Source organism: Meles meles, chromosome 21, assembly GCF_922984935.1.
Source record: "Meles meles chromosome 21, mMelMel3.1 paternal haplotype, whole genome shotgun sequence".
Taxonomy (NCBI): Eukaryota; Metazoa; Chordata; class Mammalia; order Carnivora; family Mustelidae; genus Meles; species Meles meles.
In genome coordinates this window covers 27963027-27980427 of record NC_060086.1, presented here as the reverse complement: position 1 = coordinate 27980427, position 17401 = coordinate 27963027, and the positions used below count along the sequence as shown (strand labels likewise).

The 17401-nt window shown below is 43.5% G+C and overlaps 1 protein-coding gene across 1 annotated transcript in view; it reads right to left on the bottom strand.

The window, feature by feature from the left end:
- Nucleotides 1-17401, bottom strand: part of DNAH3 (dynein axonemal heavy chain 3) — a 184499-nt gene that overhangs the window by 28102 nt on the left and 138996 nt on the right. The window contains exons 44-51 of the mRNA XM_045992949.1: nt 15206-15329; nt 14960-15116; nt 14587-14730; nt 12954-13620; nt 10765-10930; nt 8850-9066; nt 7607-7789; nt 577-775 (exon numbers count right to left, since the gene is read on the bottom strand). Of these exons, the coding sequence (XP_045848905.1) occupies nt 577-775; nt 7607-7789; nt 8850-9066; nt 10765-10930; nt 12954-13620; nt 14587-14730; nt 14960-15116; nt 15206-15329 (1857 nt within the window). The remainder of the gene's footprint in view (nt 1-576; nt 776-7606; nt 7790-8849; nt 9067-10764; nt 10931-12953; nt 13621-14586; nt 14731-14959; nt 15117-15205; nt 15330-17401) is intronic.

Genomic DNA, 17401 nt, shown 5'->3' with positions numbered 1-17401 from the left:
TCTCTCTCTCTCTCTCTCTCTGTTTATCTTTCTCTACTAGCTGTTTTTGTTTCTTTCCTCTGCAACCATTCACTCCTCTGCCAGCCCTTTCATACCCATGACCTTCCTTTTTAAAAAAAAAAAAAAAATTATTTATTTGAGAAAGAGCAGCAGAGGTAGAGAAAGAAGCAGACTCTCCCGCTAAGCAGGGAGCCCGATGCGGGACTTGATCCCAAGACCCTGAGATCATGACCTGGGCCAAAGGCAGCTGCTCAATCGGCTGAGCCACCCAGATGCCCTCCACGACCTTCATTTTTGTACTGATTTGCTGTGACTAAGCTCAGCGTCACCTAAAGATGACTGCCCCCCAACCCTGGAACCCCACCCCAGTGACTGAGAGGAGTGAGGAACGTGAAGGCATAGGAGAGAGCTGTGCACCTCCTGGCAACTCTCTGGTTTCCTCGGAGTCTCCAGACCCTGCCCATTGGGGGGTGTGAGAGAGGCTGCAAGTACCCCTCCTGCGAGGGAAGAGCAGCCTGTTAAGGCCACCGGGTGGGGCGGAGGTGGGTGTGTGTGGGCGGGGGCAAAGGGGGTTACCGCTGCCGCTGGAGTCGGGCTTCCTCTCTGGTTTCAGCCCTTTCATGACACAGATGCTTTCCATGACCAGCTTGACGGGGCCGGGCGGGTTCTGCATGGACTTCACCAGTGAGATGTCTGCTGGGTTCAGGGTGTCCAGTGCAGCCAGTGCGGCCTCGAGTGCCGGCATGGCCTCTGCCAGATCCCCCTCACATTCATCCTGCGGGCAGCAAGGGGGTAGAGGGTTGAGTGCCTGGTGCCCAGTGCACCCAACACTCACTTCATAGAGGAAGCTGGAGGAGGCTCTTCCTCCCCTCGCTGTCCTCCCGGCACTGCGCCCCCTGCTGGAGTTCAGCACAGGAGGTGGGCTCTAAGGGCTGAGTGGCAGCAGGGAGGCGTGCACAGACTTTTGGGGCTGTGGTTTTGATGCCTTGAACATTTGAGAATTCACCTGATTTGTGATCTTAAAAAAAAAAAAAATCAAGTTTGGGTTTTAAGCAAATTCCCAAGAGATACATGCAGTGGGTAACTTCAAACCTGCTGGTCAAAATGGGTGGAGAAATGGAAAAGGATGAAGCCCAGGGGTTGAATGACAGCTGGGGAGGGGGTTAGGGCAAGTTCGGGGGAGAAATAAGGCATGGGTGTGGGGGTGGGAGAGGGTCAAGGATGCAGTGAGGGTTGGAATGTATTGTAGCTCAGAGATGAAGCAGGGGTAGAGTCAGGGATAAAGTGAAGCTTGGAGACAGGGTGGAGTTTAAGGCAAGAGTTCAAGGATGAGGAATGGGAACAGAGATTAAATCTGGGTAGTGAGCTCTGGGAAAAGGAGATGGTGCATGTTTTGTCCATTATTCATTCAGAGACAAAATTAATACAATGGAAAATTATTCAGCCATAAAGAGGAATGAAGTATTGATTCATGTGACCACAAGGAAAACATGCTAAGGGAAAGAAGCCAGACACAAAACGCCACCTGCTATATGACTCCATGTACATGAAATGTGCAGAAAAGGAAAACCCATAGAAGCAGAAAGTGAGTTAGTGGTTGCCAAGCGGTGTGGAGGTGGAGCAATGAGGAGTGACTACTCATAGATCTAAGTTTTGGTGGGGTGACAAAAATCATCTAGCATTAGCGGTGATAGGCGTACACCTCTGTGACTGTACCAAACACCTCTGAAATCCAACTTACAAAGGTGATGGTATGTGAATTATATCTTAGTGTTTATTTATTTAAGATATATTTATTTTAGAGAGAGAGGGAAAGAGAGAGAGAGCAGTAGGGAGGGGCAGAGGAGAGGGCAAGAGAATCTCCAGCAGACACCCCACTGAGCGAGGAGCCTGAGGTAGGGCTTGATCCCACGATCCTGAGATCACGACCCCAGCCGAAAGCAAGAATCAGATGCTTAACCGACTGAGTCATCCAGGCACCCCTCAATGTCTTTTAAATTTATTTTTATTTTTTATTTATTTTATTATTATTTTTTTAAATATTTTACTTATTAGACAGAGAGAAATCACAACTAGGCAGAGAGGCAGGCAGAGAGAGAGGAGGAAGCAGGCTCCCTGCGGAGCAGAGAGCCCGATATGGGGCTCGATCCCAGGACCCTGGGACCATGACCTGAGCTGAAGGCAGAGGCTTTAACCCACTGAGCCACCCAGGTGCCCCTATTTTTATTTTTTAAAGATTTTATTTATTTATTTTACAGAGATTACAAGTAGGCAGAGAGGCAGGCAGAGAGAGAGGAGGAAGCAGTCTCCCTGCTGAGCAGAGAGCCTGATGTGGGGCTTGATCCCAGGACCCTGGGATCATGACCTGAGCCGAAGGTAGAGGCTTTAACCCACTGAGCCACCCAGGCGCCACCCCCATGTTTTTTTTTTTTTTTAAAGAAAGTTTAACATTATAGGATTTTTGAACTGGAAGGGACCTTATAGATTATTTAGTAGCCAAATTACCAAATTAAAAAAAAAAAAACAAAATAAAACAAACAAAACACAAGGTCTCAGGAGGCAAAATGACTTAACTCAGGTCACAAAGCTCGTCATAGGTCCCTAGCTCCCACTCCGTGAATTCTCCGTCAGTCACCCAGCCCAACGAGTGGTCACACTCCCATGACTGAAGCAAAGTGTCACAAGGGAACAAGGATTCTTAGACAAAGCAACATGTACCGAAGTCCATATCCCACAGGTTTACAGTAGGGAAGCAAAATAAAGGTAGGTGGCCCTTCCTACATCTGTGTGTACACACGTGTGCCTGGGTGTACACATGTGTACATCATGGATTCTTTATTTCAGGTTTTCTGGTTTTTTTCGGTATTTTAAAGATTTTATTTATTTGTCAGAGAGAGAGAGAGCACAAGGAGGTCACAGCAGGCAGAGGGAGAAGCAGACTCCCCGCTGAGCAAGGAGCCTGATGTGGGACTTGATCCCAGGACACTAAGATCACGACCTGAGCTGAAGGCAGACGCTTAACTGACTGAGCCACCCAGGTGTCCCAGATTTTCTGTTTTTTAAATACACTTGCAGCAATGTTTTGTTTGGATTTATCCCTTTTCTTTCTTTCTTTCTTTTTTTTTAAAAGATATTTATTTATTTATTTGACAGAGAGAGCACAAGCAGGGGGAGTGGTAGGCAGAGGGAGAAGATGAAGCAGGTTCCCCACTGAGCAGGGAGCCCTGGGGTCACGACCTGAGCCTAAGGCAGATGCTTAACCGACTGAGCCACCCAGGGGGTCCCTTGGTTTTATTATATTAAAACACCAGCCCTGCCCCCATGACCCCTGTCATATGTTCCCAATATTAAAATGGAACGCTCTGCCTCAGGTGGTAGAAATGGCTCAGTTCCAGGGGCAACCTGGTTTGCTCCCTCTTCAGTCCTAGGATTGGTGCCAGAGGGCAAGGCAACAGGAAAAGAAGTTACCAAGCTTCCAAAAGCAGCTGTTTCTCACAGCAGCTTCAGATAGATTTTGGTGGCAGAGGCGGCCACAGGTGTTGGCTCAGCCGCAGCTGTGGCTTGGTGGATTTCAGTGGTCCCAGGTACCCACAAGTGCTATCGATAGTTCCATGTTCCTTTCCTACAATGTTGCAGACAACTAGTGGCCCACACATGCTGCTTGTCCTCCAGTGGCCTAGGAGCTCTGCTCTCTTTCTGAAGGAGCACAGCCTGGCTCCCGGCAAGTTTCCTTGTCAAGTGCCTTGAAAAGTCTCTAATTATAATATTATGGGAACAGTGATTTTCAACCCTGCCTCTGCTGCAGAGTCACTGAGGAACATTTAGGGCATCCTCGTGGTCAGACCCCACACCCAGAAATTCTGATTCATGCAGTTTGGGTGAGGTCTGGGCACCCACATATTTCAAACTCCAAAGGTGGTTCTGACACACAGCACTGTTGAGAAACTCCAGCTTAGACACTCAAAACACTGAAAATAGGGCAGGAAGGGATAGACTTCCGTGCCCAGTAGGAGAATGGCTATGTGATGAGAGAAACACTTACTTGATATGGTCATTAAAATGATTATACGACATTTTGGAAAAACATTTGTGATGGGATGTTAAAGAAATACAAAAGCGTGATGCAAATTCCCCTGCTATTATGGTTGCGGTCACATGAAGTTACTCATGTGTATAGACAGGGGCTGGAAGGAAACTTGGGAGATTGAAAAGGTGTTAAATCAGAGTTCTTAAATATTCTTTCATATGTGTTATTAGTGTCATCATTTGTTTCTATGATAAAAAGCATTTTGATTAAAAATGACCCCTGGGGCACGTGAGTGGCTCAGTTGGTTAAGCATCTGACTCTTCGTTTCAACTCAGGTCATGATCTCAGGGTCATGTCAGGCTCCATGCTCAGTGAGGAGTCTGCTTAGGATTCTCTCTCTCCCTGTCCCTCTGCCCCCTCCCCCTCGCTCCCATCTCTCTCCCTCTCTAAAAAAAAAAAAAAAAAAAAAGACCCCTGTTGCTTAGCAATGCAAGAAGCATCAGGGCCTTTTGAAAGGTAGAAAGCACAGTGCCCTCTGATGAAACACAAAAAGTCAACTCTGCAGTGATTCTGGCTTCAGTCATTATCCTCATTAGGGGGAAAAGAAAGGATTCATTAGCTTAAAAAGAAATGAGCTCTCTAAGCAAACTGCTGTACTTGGAAAGCAAGTGCTGGGGGCCTTTTTCTCTGCCAGTCTCCTCCCTGTCTCTGGACGGATCCCGCAAGCCTGGCTGAGCCTCTCTGCTGCGGGAGTCACCACACTGGAGGCTCTCCGAGGATGTCTCATTTCTAGGGGTGGGAGGAGATTGGAGAAAATTATAGTCCTTGTGTGGAGAAGGACTGTAGCTCTGAGAGGTACAGGGAGGGGTTCTGGTCCTCAGGGAAACTCAGAGCAAGCACAGCTTCTTTTTCCTCCCTGGATGCATCTCGTGACTCACCTCCAGGATGTCACCCCTGACACTCAGGGATGAGATGGCAAAACCTTGGACCTCACCCTTGACACCGAAACCCAAGGCGGCATTCACTGCCCAGGAATGGGTGTGGTGGGTCATCTCCATGTCACCTCCAGAGTCCCTCCTGTTCCAGCCAGTCCCTGTTTGCCCCTGCCATTGTGCAGCAGAATCCTGCAGAGCTGATGGTTCCCACACGTGGCAAGAGGCTGCCCTTTTTCAAATGGGCAAGTCCACTTGGTCCAAGGTGAAGAATGACAGTTTTAGAGAATAAATGTGTGCCACTAAACTCTGTGTGTTGGATATACACTTAAAAATTTACATGTTTTTCTCTTGGTATCCCCATTTTATAGATGAGAAAACAGTTTTGAAAGGGGCAGAGCAAATATTGAGCCCCAATTCTAGTATAAAACCATGGAAGAATTGCAAATTCATGCATCTCTTGGGGCCAAGCCTGTGATCTGAGTGTGGGAAGTAGACTGGGTGAGGCTTTGTTGAACTGGAACCTCCATGGGGCAACGTCTAGTCAAAGCTGCTGATGGCTGCAACCCAGGAATGCAGGCCCAGTGCTGCCAGAATGCTTGATTTTCTTCCTAAGAAAAACTGAACATTTAGAATTTTTACTTGAAATCTCTTGATTTTTTTTTTTTTTTTACAAGTGGAGGATTATTTCAGATTTAAAAAAAATACTGTGTGTGTTACAGTGTAAATAGGCACTCCCTCTCTGCAAGTTTGCCACTTCTGGAATAAGAGTCAAATGCAAGGGCTTCAGACTCTGAGAACTCTGGGGCTGAACCCAAACTCCGTCACTCGGTAGCCTCATGACCTTGGAGAAGTCATTACAGTTCTTGTACCATGATTTCCTTATCTGTAAGCTGGGAATGACACCATGTGCTTTGCATGGCTGTTGGAATGATAAAAGGCAGCGTAAATCAAGGACAAGAGAATAGTCTCCATGAGGGAAGGAATTGTGTCTGTCTTGCTCCACTGCCTAGGAAGGGGCCAGCACGCAGCAAGTATTCAATAAATATTTGTTAAATGAAGGATTACAAGAAACCGGGATGGTGCTGATAAGTAGTAGCTATTACTATCATCTTGGCATGGTAAAACACCCCCCTGGATTCTGGTCCCCAGTGGTCAACCTTTTTTTTTTTTTTTTAAAGATTTTATTTATTCATTTGAGACAGAGATCACAAGTAGGCAGAGAGGCAGGCAGAGAGAGGAGGAAGCAGGCTCCTTGCTGAGCAGAGAGCCCGATGCAAGGCTCAATCCCAAGACCCAGGGATCATGACCTGAGTCAAAGGCAGAGGCTTTAACCCACTGAGCCACCCAGGTGCCCAGTCAACATCTTTTATGGTTCCATTGGGCTCCTGGCTGTGCCCCTGGGATGACAGGTGAGCACACATCTCTCTTCTCCAGGGCATTCACTGTGTGACTCTGAGACCTGGGAGGTATTAGAGGCCAGGTCTCAGGACTCACTGGAGAAAAAAGCCAGTCTGGAAAGCCTGCCCTTTTCAAGAAAGTGCCCCATGACTTATTTATCCTAGAAGCCAGACACAAGCAACTTCTCATTCAAGCTTTTCTTTTGAAGAATGGTCAAGGAAGATTTTCTAACTGCTGAGTAGGGACAAGTATCTTGAGCTAAGTGCCAATAGCCTTGGATTCTAAACCCACTGTGGAGCTGTGCAACTCTGAAAAGCTGCTTCGCTATGAAACTTCAGTGTGACTGATACTGTGATTCCTAAGTTCAAGGCAGTCATGATAGTCAAATGGAACTGTGCATCTGAAAGTGCTGAGAAATACACAATATCACATGAATTTCACATGAATAGATTTTCTTCTAATACCAGAATGTTGATGAAGCCCTTCCCAGGGCTATTCTTTGATACACGAATCACCTTCAAGTAGGGTCTTCTAGGTTCAACATTCTGTCATTTGACAATGATTGATTCCACACCTGTAACATGCCAGGTACATCTGAGCAAACACATGTTGGAGGTGAAGGAGACAGGCAGAAAACAGCCAGTGCAAGGGCCCTGGGGTGGGAGAGTGCCTTTGTATTTCTCTGAGGAAGAGTTAGGAGGCTAGTGTGGCCAGAGCAGAGTGAATGAGGAGAAAGTAATGAGATGAAGTTAGATCATGTTTGGTCTTGTAGGCCTTGGCTCTGAGTGAGATGGAGAATATTTGGAAAACAATCATTCTTCCTGGGGAGAGCCACATGTCACAGAGATCTTCTTCATCACTTACTAGCTACATGATACTTGGAAAGTCATCTATCTTTTTTTTTTTTTTTAAAGATTTTATTTATTTATTTGACAGAGAGAGAGATCACAAGTAGGCAGAGAGGCAGGCAGAGAGAGAGGAGGAAGCAGGCTCCTGGTGGAGCAGAGAGCCCAATGCGGGGCTCGATCCCAGGACCCTGAGATCATGACCTGAGCCGAAGGCAGCGGCTTAATCCACTGAGCCACCCAGGCGCCCCAAGTCATCTATCTTTTTGAAGTCTCACTCTTCTCTGCTGCAGGATGGGCCTGACCATACACACCCTGCAGGGCTGTGTTAGGCTCTAATGAGAGAATGGATAAGCCTGAAAAATGCTGCTTCCCTCCCATTTCCTCTTGGCTTTTTATACCTTGATTCCTTGAGCAATGGCAGCGGCAGCATTGGCTTCTTTTTCATCTGCCTGCACCAGAAGTTTCTTGGCATCAGCTTCTCTCGTTTCCTCCTCAATTTTCACCATCATCTTGGCTGTCTCCTCGGATGTCTGGATGAGTTGAGGCTGGAGAGCAGTCAGTTGTACTTGCATTACTGCTACCTAGGATAGGGGTGGGGGGTAGGGGAGTCAGTTATGTCAATGCCGAGAGTGGCACGGTTGGCAGGAGTTGAAACAATTCTCCAAACTGTCATATAGGCAGAAAGTACTAATGATTTTACCATGGTACTGGGTATGCATTTGTTGGCTGGAACTTTCCTCTTTGATCTTTCAGTGCTTAGTTGCTGAGTTCATACTAGGTGTTGTAAATTATCAAGCATGGGGCTAGACACTAGACAGAGAGTGGTAAACTTAAACTTTTTTTTAAAGGTACAGTTTGCTCTGTGCTCTTGAGCCAATACTAAATTTTAGTACTGGGGGCAGGGAGAGATAGAATAAAAGTAAGTTAGGGGAAAAAACTTACTTCTTTTTTTAGTCAGCGAAGAAAACATATACGTCTGAGATACTCGGAATAAGAGGAACTTTCAAGGCCACTTTCCCCAATAGTCTGATGCCCTCTAATGCATTCCTGCTAAGTGGTTTTCCAACCTGTGTTTGAACACCTCTAATGGTGGAGAGTTCATTACCTCTCAGGAGAATTGTGCCATTTTTTTGGACCAACAGCCCTGATTCTACCTTCTAAAGGCAGCTCAGATGCATATTTGAGAAGGGTTTCCTAATCTTGCAACCACTGTCTCCAGCAAGCATTTGAGAGAGGCCCAGCATGCTGGTATGGTTAGGAACACAGGTTCTGGAATTATGCAGAGCTGAGTTTCAGTTTTGGCCTGACCACTTGCACTGCCTAATCATGAGGCTGCATGTACGGTCTCGTCAAATCTTCTGGCCTCTCTGCATCATGTTTTCTTTGTGTGGAACACAGCCCCTTTATACAGAAGACAAAACTGAGGCCCAAGGGGTGAGATAGCACATTCAGGGTTCATCCATGATGAAGAAAATACCAAAATCTTAAAGGAAGACAGAATCTCTTAGGGCTGGGTTGAGGCTGACGCAAGCAAGGTGAGATCTGCAAGTCTAGGAGTAGATGTTGTCTTTACACAGTGACCTCATCGCACCCACCTAATCCTGGACCCCTCTGTCCCCATTCTGTTGCAGCAGTGCTCACCTGTGAAGATGCAAACTCCAGCTTCTGCAGACCTGTCAGGTAACGGTTCCTCATCATATCAACCTCATGCCTCTTGGTATTGAGGAGGGTCTTAAAGGTTAGGATCAATTCGAGGTAGGAGGTGGGGGTGACGTAGTTGTGTCTGCAAAGTGTGTTGTAATAATCAAGTGACAGGTTCTTCACACTCTCCTGGAAATATTTGCACATGGAGATGACCCTACCGAGGACAAGAGGTTGGTGAGGCAGGCGCTGTGTTCTCCAGATAGACCTAGCACAGCTGTGGCTATTCATGTGAGGATCTGAGAAGGTACACATTGACTATGGCCTGATAGAGCCCCAAATCCTCAAAGACAGGTCAATAGAGCTGTGAGAAGTTTTGGAGATGTATATATTCTTACTAGAATGATTTTCAAGGGAGTAATTCCTATTTCTGATCACTTTGGTGAATCACCAGGGCTTAAGCAGGAACTCTTCATCTTTGGCAGTCTGATGAATGATGTTTTAAAATGCATAAAACAAAATACACTGGATTACAAAAGGAACCAATTATGTTGAAATTATTTTCAAAATATTTTAAAAACCAAATTTGTTAGATGCCAGGGATCAGCAAACTTTTTCTGGAAAGGGCCAAATAGTAAAATCAATGGTCCGCATGGGTGAATAATGGTAACTACTGAAGTCTGCTGTTGTGTGGGGGGAAAAATGGCATGGCTGCATTCCAATAATACTTTATTTATAAAAACAGGCTGTGAATTGGACTTGGCCAGTAGATCATGCTTTGCTGACCTCTACATTGAATGATAAGACTGGGCAGCAGATCTAAAACCTGCCACAGGGGCGCCTGGGTGGCTCAGTGTGTTAAGCCGCTACCTTTGGCTCAGGTCATGATCTCAGGGTCCTGGGATCGAGTCCCGCATCAGGCTCTCTGCTCAGCAGGGAGCCTGCTTCCCTCTCTCTCTCTCTGCCTGCCTCTCTGCCTACTTGTGATCTCTCTCTGTCAAATAAATAAATAAAATCTTAAAAAAAAAATAAAACCCGCCACAACTTTGAAGGAAACGATATACTGACATATCTATAATGACTGGGTGAATTATTAAAAAACACACACAATTGTGAGTCCTGTTGGTAACAAGTCCTGCTACTCCTACTGGGATTTACTGTCTACATTCATTATTGAAAGAATTTCAATATACCAGTTAGATGTCCATGAAAATAAACATATAATTTTTCTCCATTCACATTAACTGATCCTCTGAATTCTGTTCATGAGCCTATGGACCCAAGTTAAGGGACTTCTGGCTGAGAGCATAAAGTGCAACGTTCTTAAAATGGAATTTATAGCCATCAATATTCTGACCTTTACGTACTTCTTCATTTTCCATTCATTCATTTAATAAACAGTAACTGAATTACTATGTCCAGGCACCTGCTAAACACTAAATATATAGAGTCAGACAAAGCGGATAACATGACCATTGGCTTCATGGGGCACCCAGGAAGGTCAACATTCCCATATTTGCCGTTACTCTAGTTAAAATTAAGTGCACTTTGTGGGCTGTTTTTGTATATCTGTACTTTACATATAAAAGACTAAGTTTTTTTTTCACCCTCATAATAACCAATTTTCAACTCCTTGACAGTGATGTCACCCCTACTGAGAAGGTATGCTCTGTAACTATTGAAATAGCTATATTATTAGAGCTAGGTTCTCATAGTTATGATAACAGTGCATCTCCAGAACAATTCTGAACAATGAAATTTCATTCTTTTTCAGCAAAGGTGTTTAAGTATCTAACTAAATGTGATTTTCTATGCAGAAATTGAGAAATCTTAAAACAATAATAACAACACAGCCAACATCTGGATTTTCATTCTGGAATATTTGGTTAGGGTACTAAAATGCACTAATGCTTACTCTATCCGAATATTGTCATCCAGCTCCACATCTTCCAGAAATTTGTTGGCTACCAACTCCAGGGCATCCGTGGGCCAGGACTGGAACCAATCAATTGTACAGCAATTGATCAGTGAAGGGAACATCCGCAGCCGGTTCCGGAAGGCGTCCCCAACTGGGCTCATGGCTAATGAAAAACAGACTTGGTTAGTTTCCTTCCTCCAAGGCAAGGAGCCAGGCAGTTCTTTCCAAGGATTCTGGTGGGTAAGGGGTTGGTTTCCTGTAGCTACTCCAGTGGTGTAAATGGGAGTAGTTATGATGAATGCCTGGGAAGCACAGGGGAATCATAGGGTATTTTCACTGAACTTCATGATGGGAATTCAGAATATTATAGTAACCTTCTGACTGGTCTCCCAAGCCCATTGTTCTCCTTTCCAGATATTTTACATCACTTAGCCAGCATTGTTTGTGCCCTTTGATCTTCTTGTTCTATTTGTGTTGACTCAGACATAAGGGAGCCATGGATGCCCCATACATAGTTACTTATGGAAACTGAGTGGGGGCCATCAGCTTGTTTCTGACCCCATCTCCATCCGAGCACAAATTCTGGCTAAATTCCATACATTTTTTATTTAGGCTCAATGTAGTAGGAGGAAGCATGATACACAGGTGGAAATATGAGGAGGTCACTGTGGCTGAAGAACAGAGAGAGAAGGGGAAGCTTGGTTTGAGAGGAGAGTGGAGAGAATAAAGAGGTAAGTATGCAAGGTAGTCTTATAAAACCATAGATTAAGAATTTTAGCATTTATCCTGAAAGAAGGTATATTAAGTGTGTGTATTATGTTTGTGTGTGTGTGTGTGTGTGTGTGTGTACACAGTGATCAAATTTGCAATACATGCAAAAAAAAAAAAAAACCCATGAGTCAGTGGAACAAAAAGGTTTGGAATGGACAAGAGGAGACATAGAGAGAATAGTTAGAAGTTTGCAGAGGTGAGGCTGGGCAAGGTGATGGTAATTTAGCTAATGCAAAGGGGGTGGGGATGGAGATAAACAGGTGGTTGTAAGAAAAAAGGAGGAGGTAAAAATTGACACAACATGGTAACATGAGAGAAAAGTATTAAATACAGCCCCTAGGTTTTTTGGATAGATTGAGGTTGTCATTCAGAGTGAAGAACTTCAGATGTGAGCCACAAGGATAATGCACTAAAAGGAAGGGGAAGGTTCAGAGGAGAATTTAGAGAATTGAGAAGAATATGTGGGGAGGGGCTAGGTGGGTGATAGGTATTAAGGAAGGCACTTGTGATGAGCACTGGGTGTTGTTCTACTTCAGAAACCAATATTGCACTGTATGTTAACTAAGTAAAATTTAAATTAAAAAAAAAAAAAAAGGAGGGGCGCCTGGGTGACTCATTCAGTCATCCAACTCTTTTTTTTTTTAAGATTTTATTTATTTATTTGACAGACAGAGATCATAAGTAGGCAGAGAGGCAGGCAGAGGGTGAGGAGGAAGCAGGCTCCCTACTGAGCAGAGAGCCCAATGTGGGGCCCCATCCCAGGACCCTGAGATCATGACCTGAGCTGAAGGCAGAAGCTTTAACCCACTGAGCCACCCAGGTGCCCCAGTCGTCCAACTCTTGATTTTAGCTCAGGTCATGATCTCAGGGTCAGGAGATTGAGCCTTGTATTGGGCACAATGTTCAGTGCAGAGTCTGCTTGAGATTCTCTCTCTCCTTCTCTCTCTGCCTGTTCTCCTACTCTTTCCCCCTCTCCCTCTCTGTCTCTGAAATGGATAAATAAATCTTAAAAAAAAAAAAAAACTGAGACAAGAGGAACAATTTTCAAATAGTGGTTTAGGGCGCCTGGGTGTCTCAGTTGGCTAAGCGAATGCTTTTGGCTTGGGTCATGATCCTTGAGTACCAGGATCGAGTCCCACATCTGGCTCCCTGCTTGACATGGAGTCTACTTCTCCCACTGACCTCTCTTCTCATGCTCTCTCTCTCTCATTCTCTCTCAAATAATACATAAATGGAATCTTTAAAAAATAATAATAAAATAAAATAGTGGTTTAGGAGAAGGTCATTTTCCACAGGAATTTAGGCACAAACCCCTGGGTGGTTGCCATGGCTAAATTAACCTTTGGACTACTGTAAGAGGACTGAGTTTAGGGCACTCCAGAGAAAAGGGGCAAACTGAGTTTGCTTCTTCTTACCAAGGACAATGTGAAGGTTCTTCTTCACCCTGTCAATAAAGAAGTTATACATAGAAAGAGGAGTGACTTCGATCTTCTCGCCTTCTGTCCTGGCTGCCATTTGCATTTTCTCTACAAGGTCAGCCTTCTCATCAGCCGGGAAGATATTGGGCACATCCCCTGTGTTCAGCAGCATGTTGATGTCCTCGATAAATGATTCATCCTTGATTTGGTTATCAGCAAAGAGGAACACGGTACTCTTGTTGGCTACTCCAACCTGCAGCATGATCTTCTTCAGATCCTCCCGCCAGTCGTGATTTGAGTAGTTCTTGGTGATCTCAATCTGGTATAGCTCATATGAGTTCATGAATGTAGACAGTTTGCTGGCACTCTGTCTCCCGCTGCCCCCGATGCCCACAAGGAGCAAGTGGCCTTTGTCCTGCTTCAGGACCCTGCAGATCCTGGAGATGTGCTCAATGGCAAACCTGAACATGACCAAGGACATGGGGGCCTTGCTGATGTTGTTGAACTCTTCCAGGTAGTACTCCATGACCACTGTGAGCTGTTTCAGGTCAGTGATCTCATCATAGATTTTGCGGTCACTTTGTGGCTTGAAGAAATCTCCAAAGAAGAGGCTACGGATATTATCGTCAACAATCTTTCCAGTGGGTGACAGGTGAATGAGGACCTGTGGGAAAGATAAATCTCAGCCAGGCATTCCACCAGTGGTCCAATCAAAATGGCAGGTATAGAGGGAGGGAACAAGAGATATGCTTGTTTCCTCTTGAACATATTCTCCAAAGTGAGGGTTCATCAATAATTTTTAATAACATTATATTGGGATCTGATGGGTATAAAGACTATGATAAAAGGGCATTAGAGAAAAAAGCATGAAAGTGAGAGTTGATTTGTTTGTCATATTGTTAAAATGTTGGTGGTCAAACTGTGAGATCCCAGTGGATCATCCAAAAGGATAGGCACCAATTTTTTTATGTGCTTGCTCCTTCACCAAAAAAAGGTACAGGTGCTACCCTTGGTCCCCACTCTGTGGCTAGAGTAGGAATATTCTAGATGCTTTCTCTTCCTGATATTAGAACTTGGTAGTGCTTCTGCACTTAGCCTCTGGATGCAACATGAAACACCTGCAATTTTTCTGTGGAGAAATCACATCTTCTTAAAAATAGAGGTACCAAAAAAAAAAAAAATAGAGGTACAACTAGATGATGTAAATGCATAGGCTTAAAACTACTTTTCTTACATCAAAATGGGAAAGAGAAAATATTTACAAATGGGAAACCATGACACTCTTCTACTTGGGCTTTACCAGGGCCTCAAACCGTAAAAATTTCACAGTTCATTTCTCAACTCACAAATTAATTAACCTTAAAATTGTATTTCAAGCTAATTATGAACAATTACATCAGATCATAAACCACTTTGAATGGATACAAATGTATATCATATCAGGGAAGTGAAACAAAGTTGCGCCAAGTTTAATATCAAATCAAGTGACTAGATGACTCAATCCCATTTCCTGAGATTCAGAAAGCAGAGCTATGAGTCTCCACTAGGAAGCAAACTTGAAATCTGAGACTAACATAGTCAAGTATTTGGGACCATTTCTTAGGCCAAATGCTCCTAGGGTCTGGCTTACCTTCTCCATAGTCTGCTTGAAGCAATTGGATGTGGTTTCCTTTACCATGTTGAAGAAGACCTGTCTGTCCTCATGGTCAATCAGACGGTCATAGAATACCCGATAAACCTCATGGATCCACAGCCGGATAAATTTTTCCACATCCTGAAAATCCAGGGTTAATTATTTGTATGAATGGAAGGTGGTAGTTCTCTTTCTAAATCCTGGGGTTGACTGAGCTATATTAAAGAAGATAATGTTTATAAAATACTTAGCACAAGGCCTAGCAGAAATAAATGCTTAATAAAAGTTAGCTATTACTATAATGCTGTTTATTCCATGCAGCCCAGGATACTGCTGAGTGAACTTGATAACAGAAATGATAGTGTCTGACCTGCAGGTGAGTGTGCGGACAGAGCAGTACCCCTTGGATAACTCGTGAAAAGTCCCGTAAGTTAAAGATGTAATGAGACTTGGAGGGGGTTGGCAAGAAGTTCTCCACTGCAGCTTTATAAATTGTCATAGTAGCTTGTACCAGCATCTTTCCATACCTTGGGAGGAAGGGAAAGGCAGATTCATCAAGGAGGAGCCAGAAGTAAGGACAGGGGCCAATATTGTGGAAGACACAGAAACCTCTTACCTTAAGAACATCACGTCAAATCCTTTCCCAAAGTGCCAGTCAGCAATTGAACTGAAAATCTTGGTTAAAATGTCATCCTCAAAGGCGTTGATGGAAAGAATATTTAGGTGGCGAGTGAATCGTCCTGAAAAACACACACACTCACACATACCCTCCTGGGCCTTGGGATCCTGGGATATGAAAGAGTAAGTTTTCCTCTGCCTTATTGTTCTAGAGCTGTGATATCCAATATGGCAGCCTCTAACCACGGATGGCTATTTAATATATTTTTAAAAGATTTTATTTATTTATTTGGCAGACTGAGATCACAAGTAGGCAGAGAGGCAGGCAGAGAGAGAGGAAGGGAAGCAGGCTCCCTGCTGAGCAGAGAGCCCCATGCGGTGCTCGATCCCAGGACCCTGGGACCATGACCCGAGCCAAAGGCAGAGACCCACTGAGCCACCCAGGCACCCCTAAACCTAATTAATATTAAATTAAAAAATAATTTCCTCAGTTTTATTAGCCACATTTCAAGTGCACAAGAGTAACATGTGGCTAGTGCCTGGCTTTTGTATCGCATAAAGCAAATGCAGAACATCTCCGTGATTGCAGAAATCCTATTAACAGCACTAAACTAGTGCTCAAGATTGTTTTTATTTTATTTTATTTTATTTTTTAAAAGATTTTATTTATTTATTTGACAGAGAGAGATCACAGGTAGGCAGAGAGGCAGGCAGAGAGAGTGAGAGGGAAGCAGGCTCCCTTCAGAGCAGAGAGCCGGACATGGGACTCGATCCCAGGACCCTGAGATCATGACCTGAGCTGAAGGCAGCGGCTTAAACCACTGAGCCACCCAGGCGCCCCTCAAGATTGTTTTTAAAAGTGAAGGTAATATGTGATCATTATGAAATAGTCAATTCAGAAATATTTTTATAGAAAGTGAGTGTCATCTTTGACTTACCCCCACATACCAAATCCATTCTTCCCCCAATTAACCACTATTAATTTGGTATCCTTACATATCTACCTATATCTGTATTTACCTATCTGTCTAATATTAGATATCTATATATTTATATTTATATATTTATGTATCAGCTTTACTGAGATATAATTCACACACTATATGATCCACTGATTTAAAGTACACAATTCAATCATTTTTTAATATTTTAGTTGTGAAACCAACATCATGATCAATTTTAGAATATTTTAATCACCTTAGAAAGAAATCTTGTACCCATTAGCAGTCACTTTCCATTTCGCTGGAGCCCTTGGCAACAGACAACCTATTTTCTATTTCTATAAATTTGTCTGCACATCTGTTTTTAAAACGCATTTTATTACATAAAATAAAATGCAGATACTGAAAACCAGACAAAAACAAATATAAAGTTTAGTGAATCATCATAAGGTCTGCACCCTTATGTCTACCATCCAAGTCAAAAAATAAAGCTTCGCCAACCCTTCATAGATGTCCCTCTGTATATTCCATCCCAATCATAGCTTTCTCTCTGTCTCTCTCCAAAGGTTACTATTATCCTGACTTTTAGAATAATTTGCTGTCTTGCGTTTCTTTATGTTTTTATCTCCCAAGTGTTCATTCCTACATGCCAGAGTTTAATGCTCCCAACTAAAAAAAAAAAACTTGATACGTCTTTTAAGTCTCTTTTAATCTATAGGTTCACCTTCCATCCCTTTCTTTCATCTTTTGTCTGATGAGTATCTGGGCTGTTTGATCAGTAGAGTTTCCACAGTTAGGATTTTGTCATTGCATACTCATGGTACAGTTAATTCTGTTCCTCTGTCCTCATATGTATTTCATAGTAATTTGCAGCTGGATCTAGAGATTTGATCAGATTCAGATTCCATTGAGGGCCAGGTGGTAGATGATAGTATATTCTTTCATTAGAGACATAATGATATCTCTCCTTTTGTGACGTTGGTAGCTATGGATGCTCAATGGCTAGATCCACTAATTCACTCATTAGTGTAAATTGGTGATATTCTGATTCTATCATCTCTTTTCCTATATTAGTTGTAATATTTTATAGTTCAATCCTCTAGGATTTGCTTATACCATGGTACATTTTGTATAAGAAAATCAGGATAAATATTTGATTCTTTCCATTTATTGATCAGTTTTCAAGACAATAAATGGGTTCCCTACCATTCTCTGAAAATGAACAACTATCATTGTTATAACAGATGAATGGA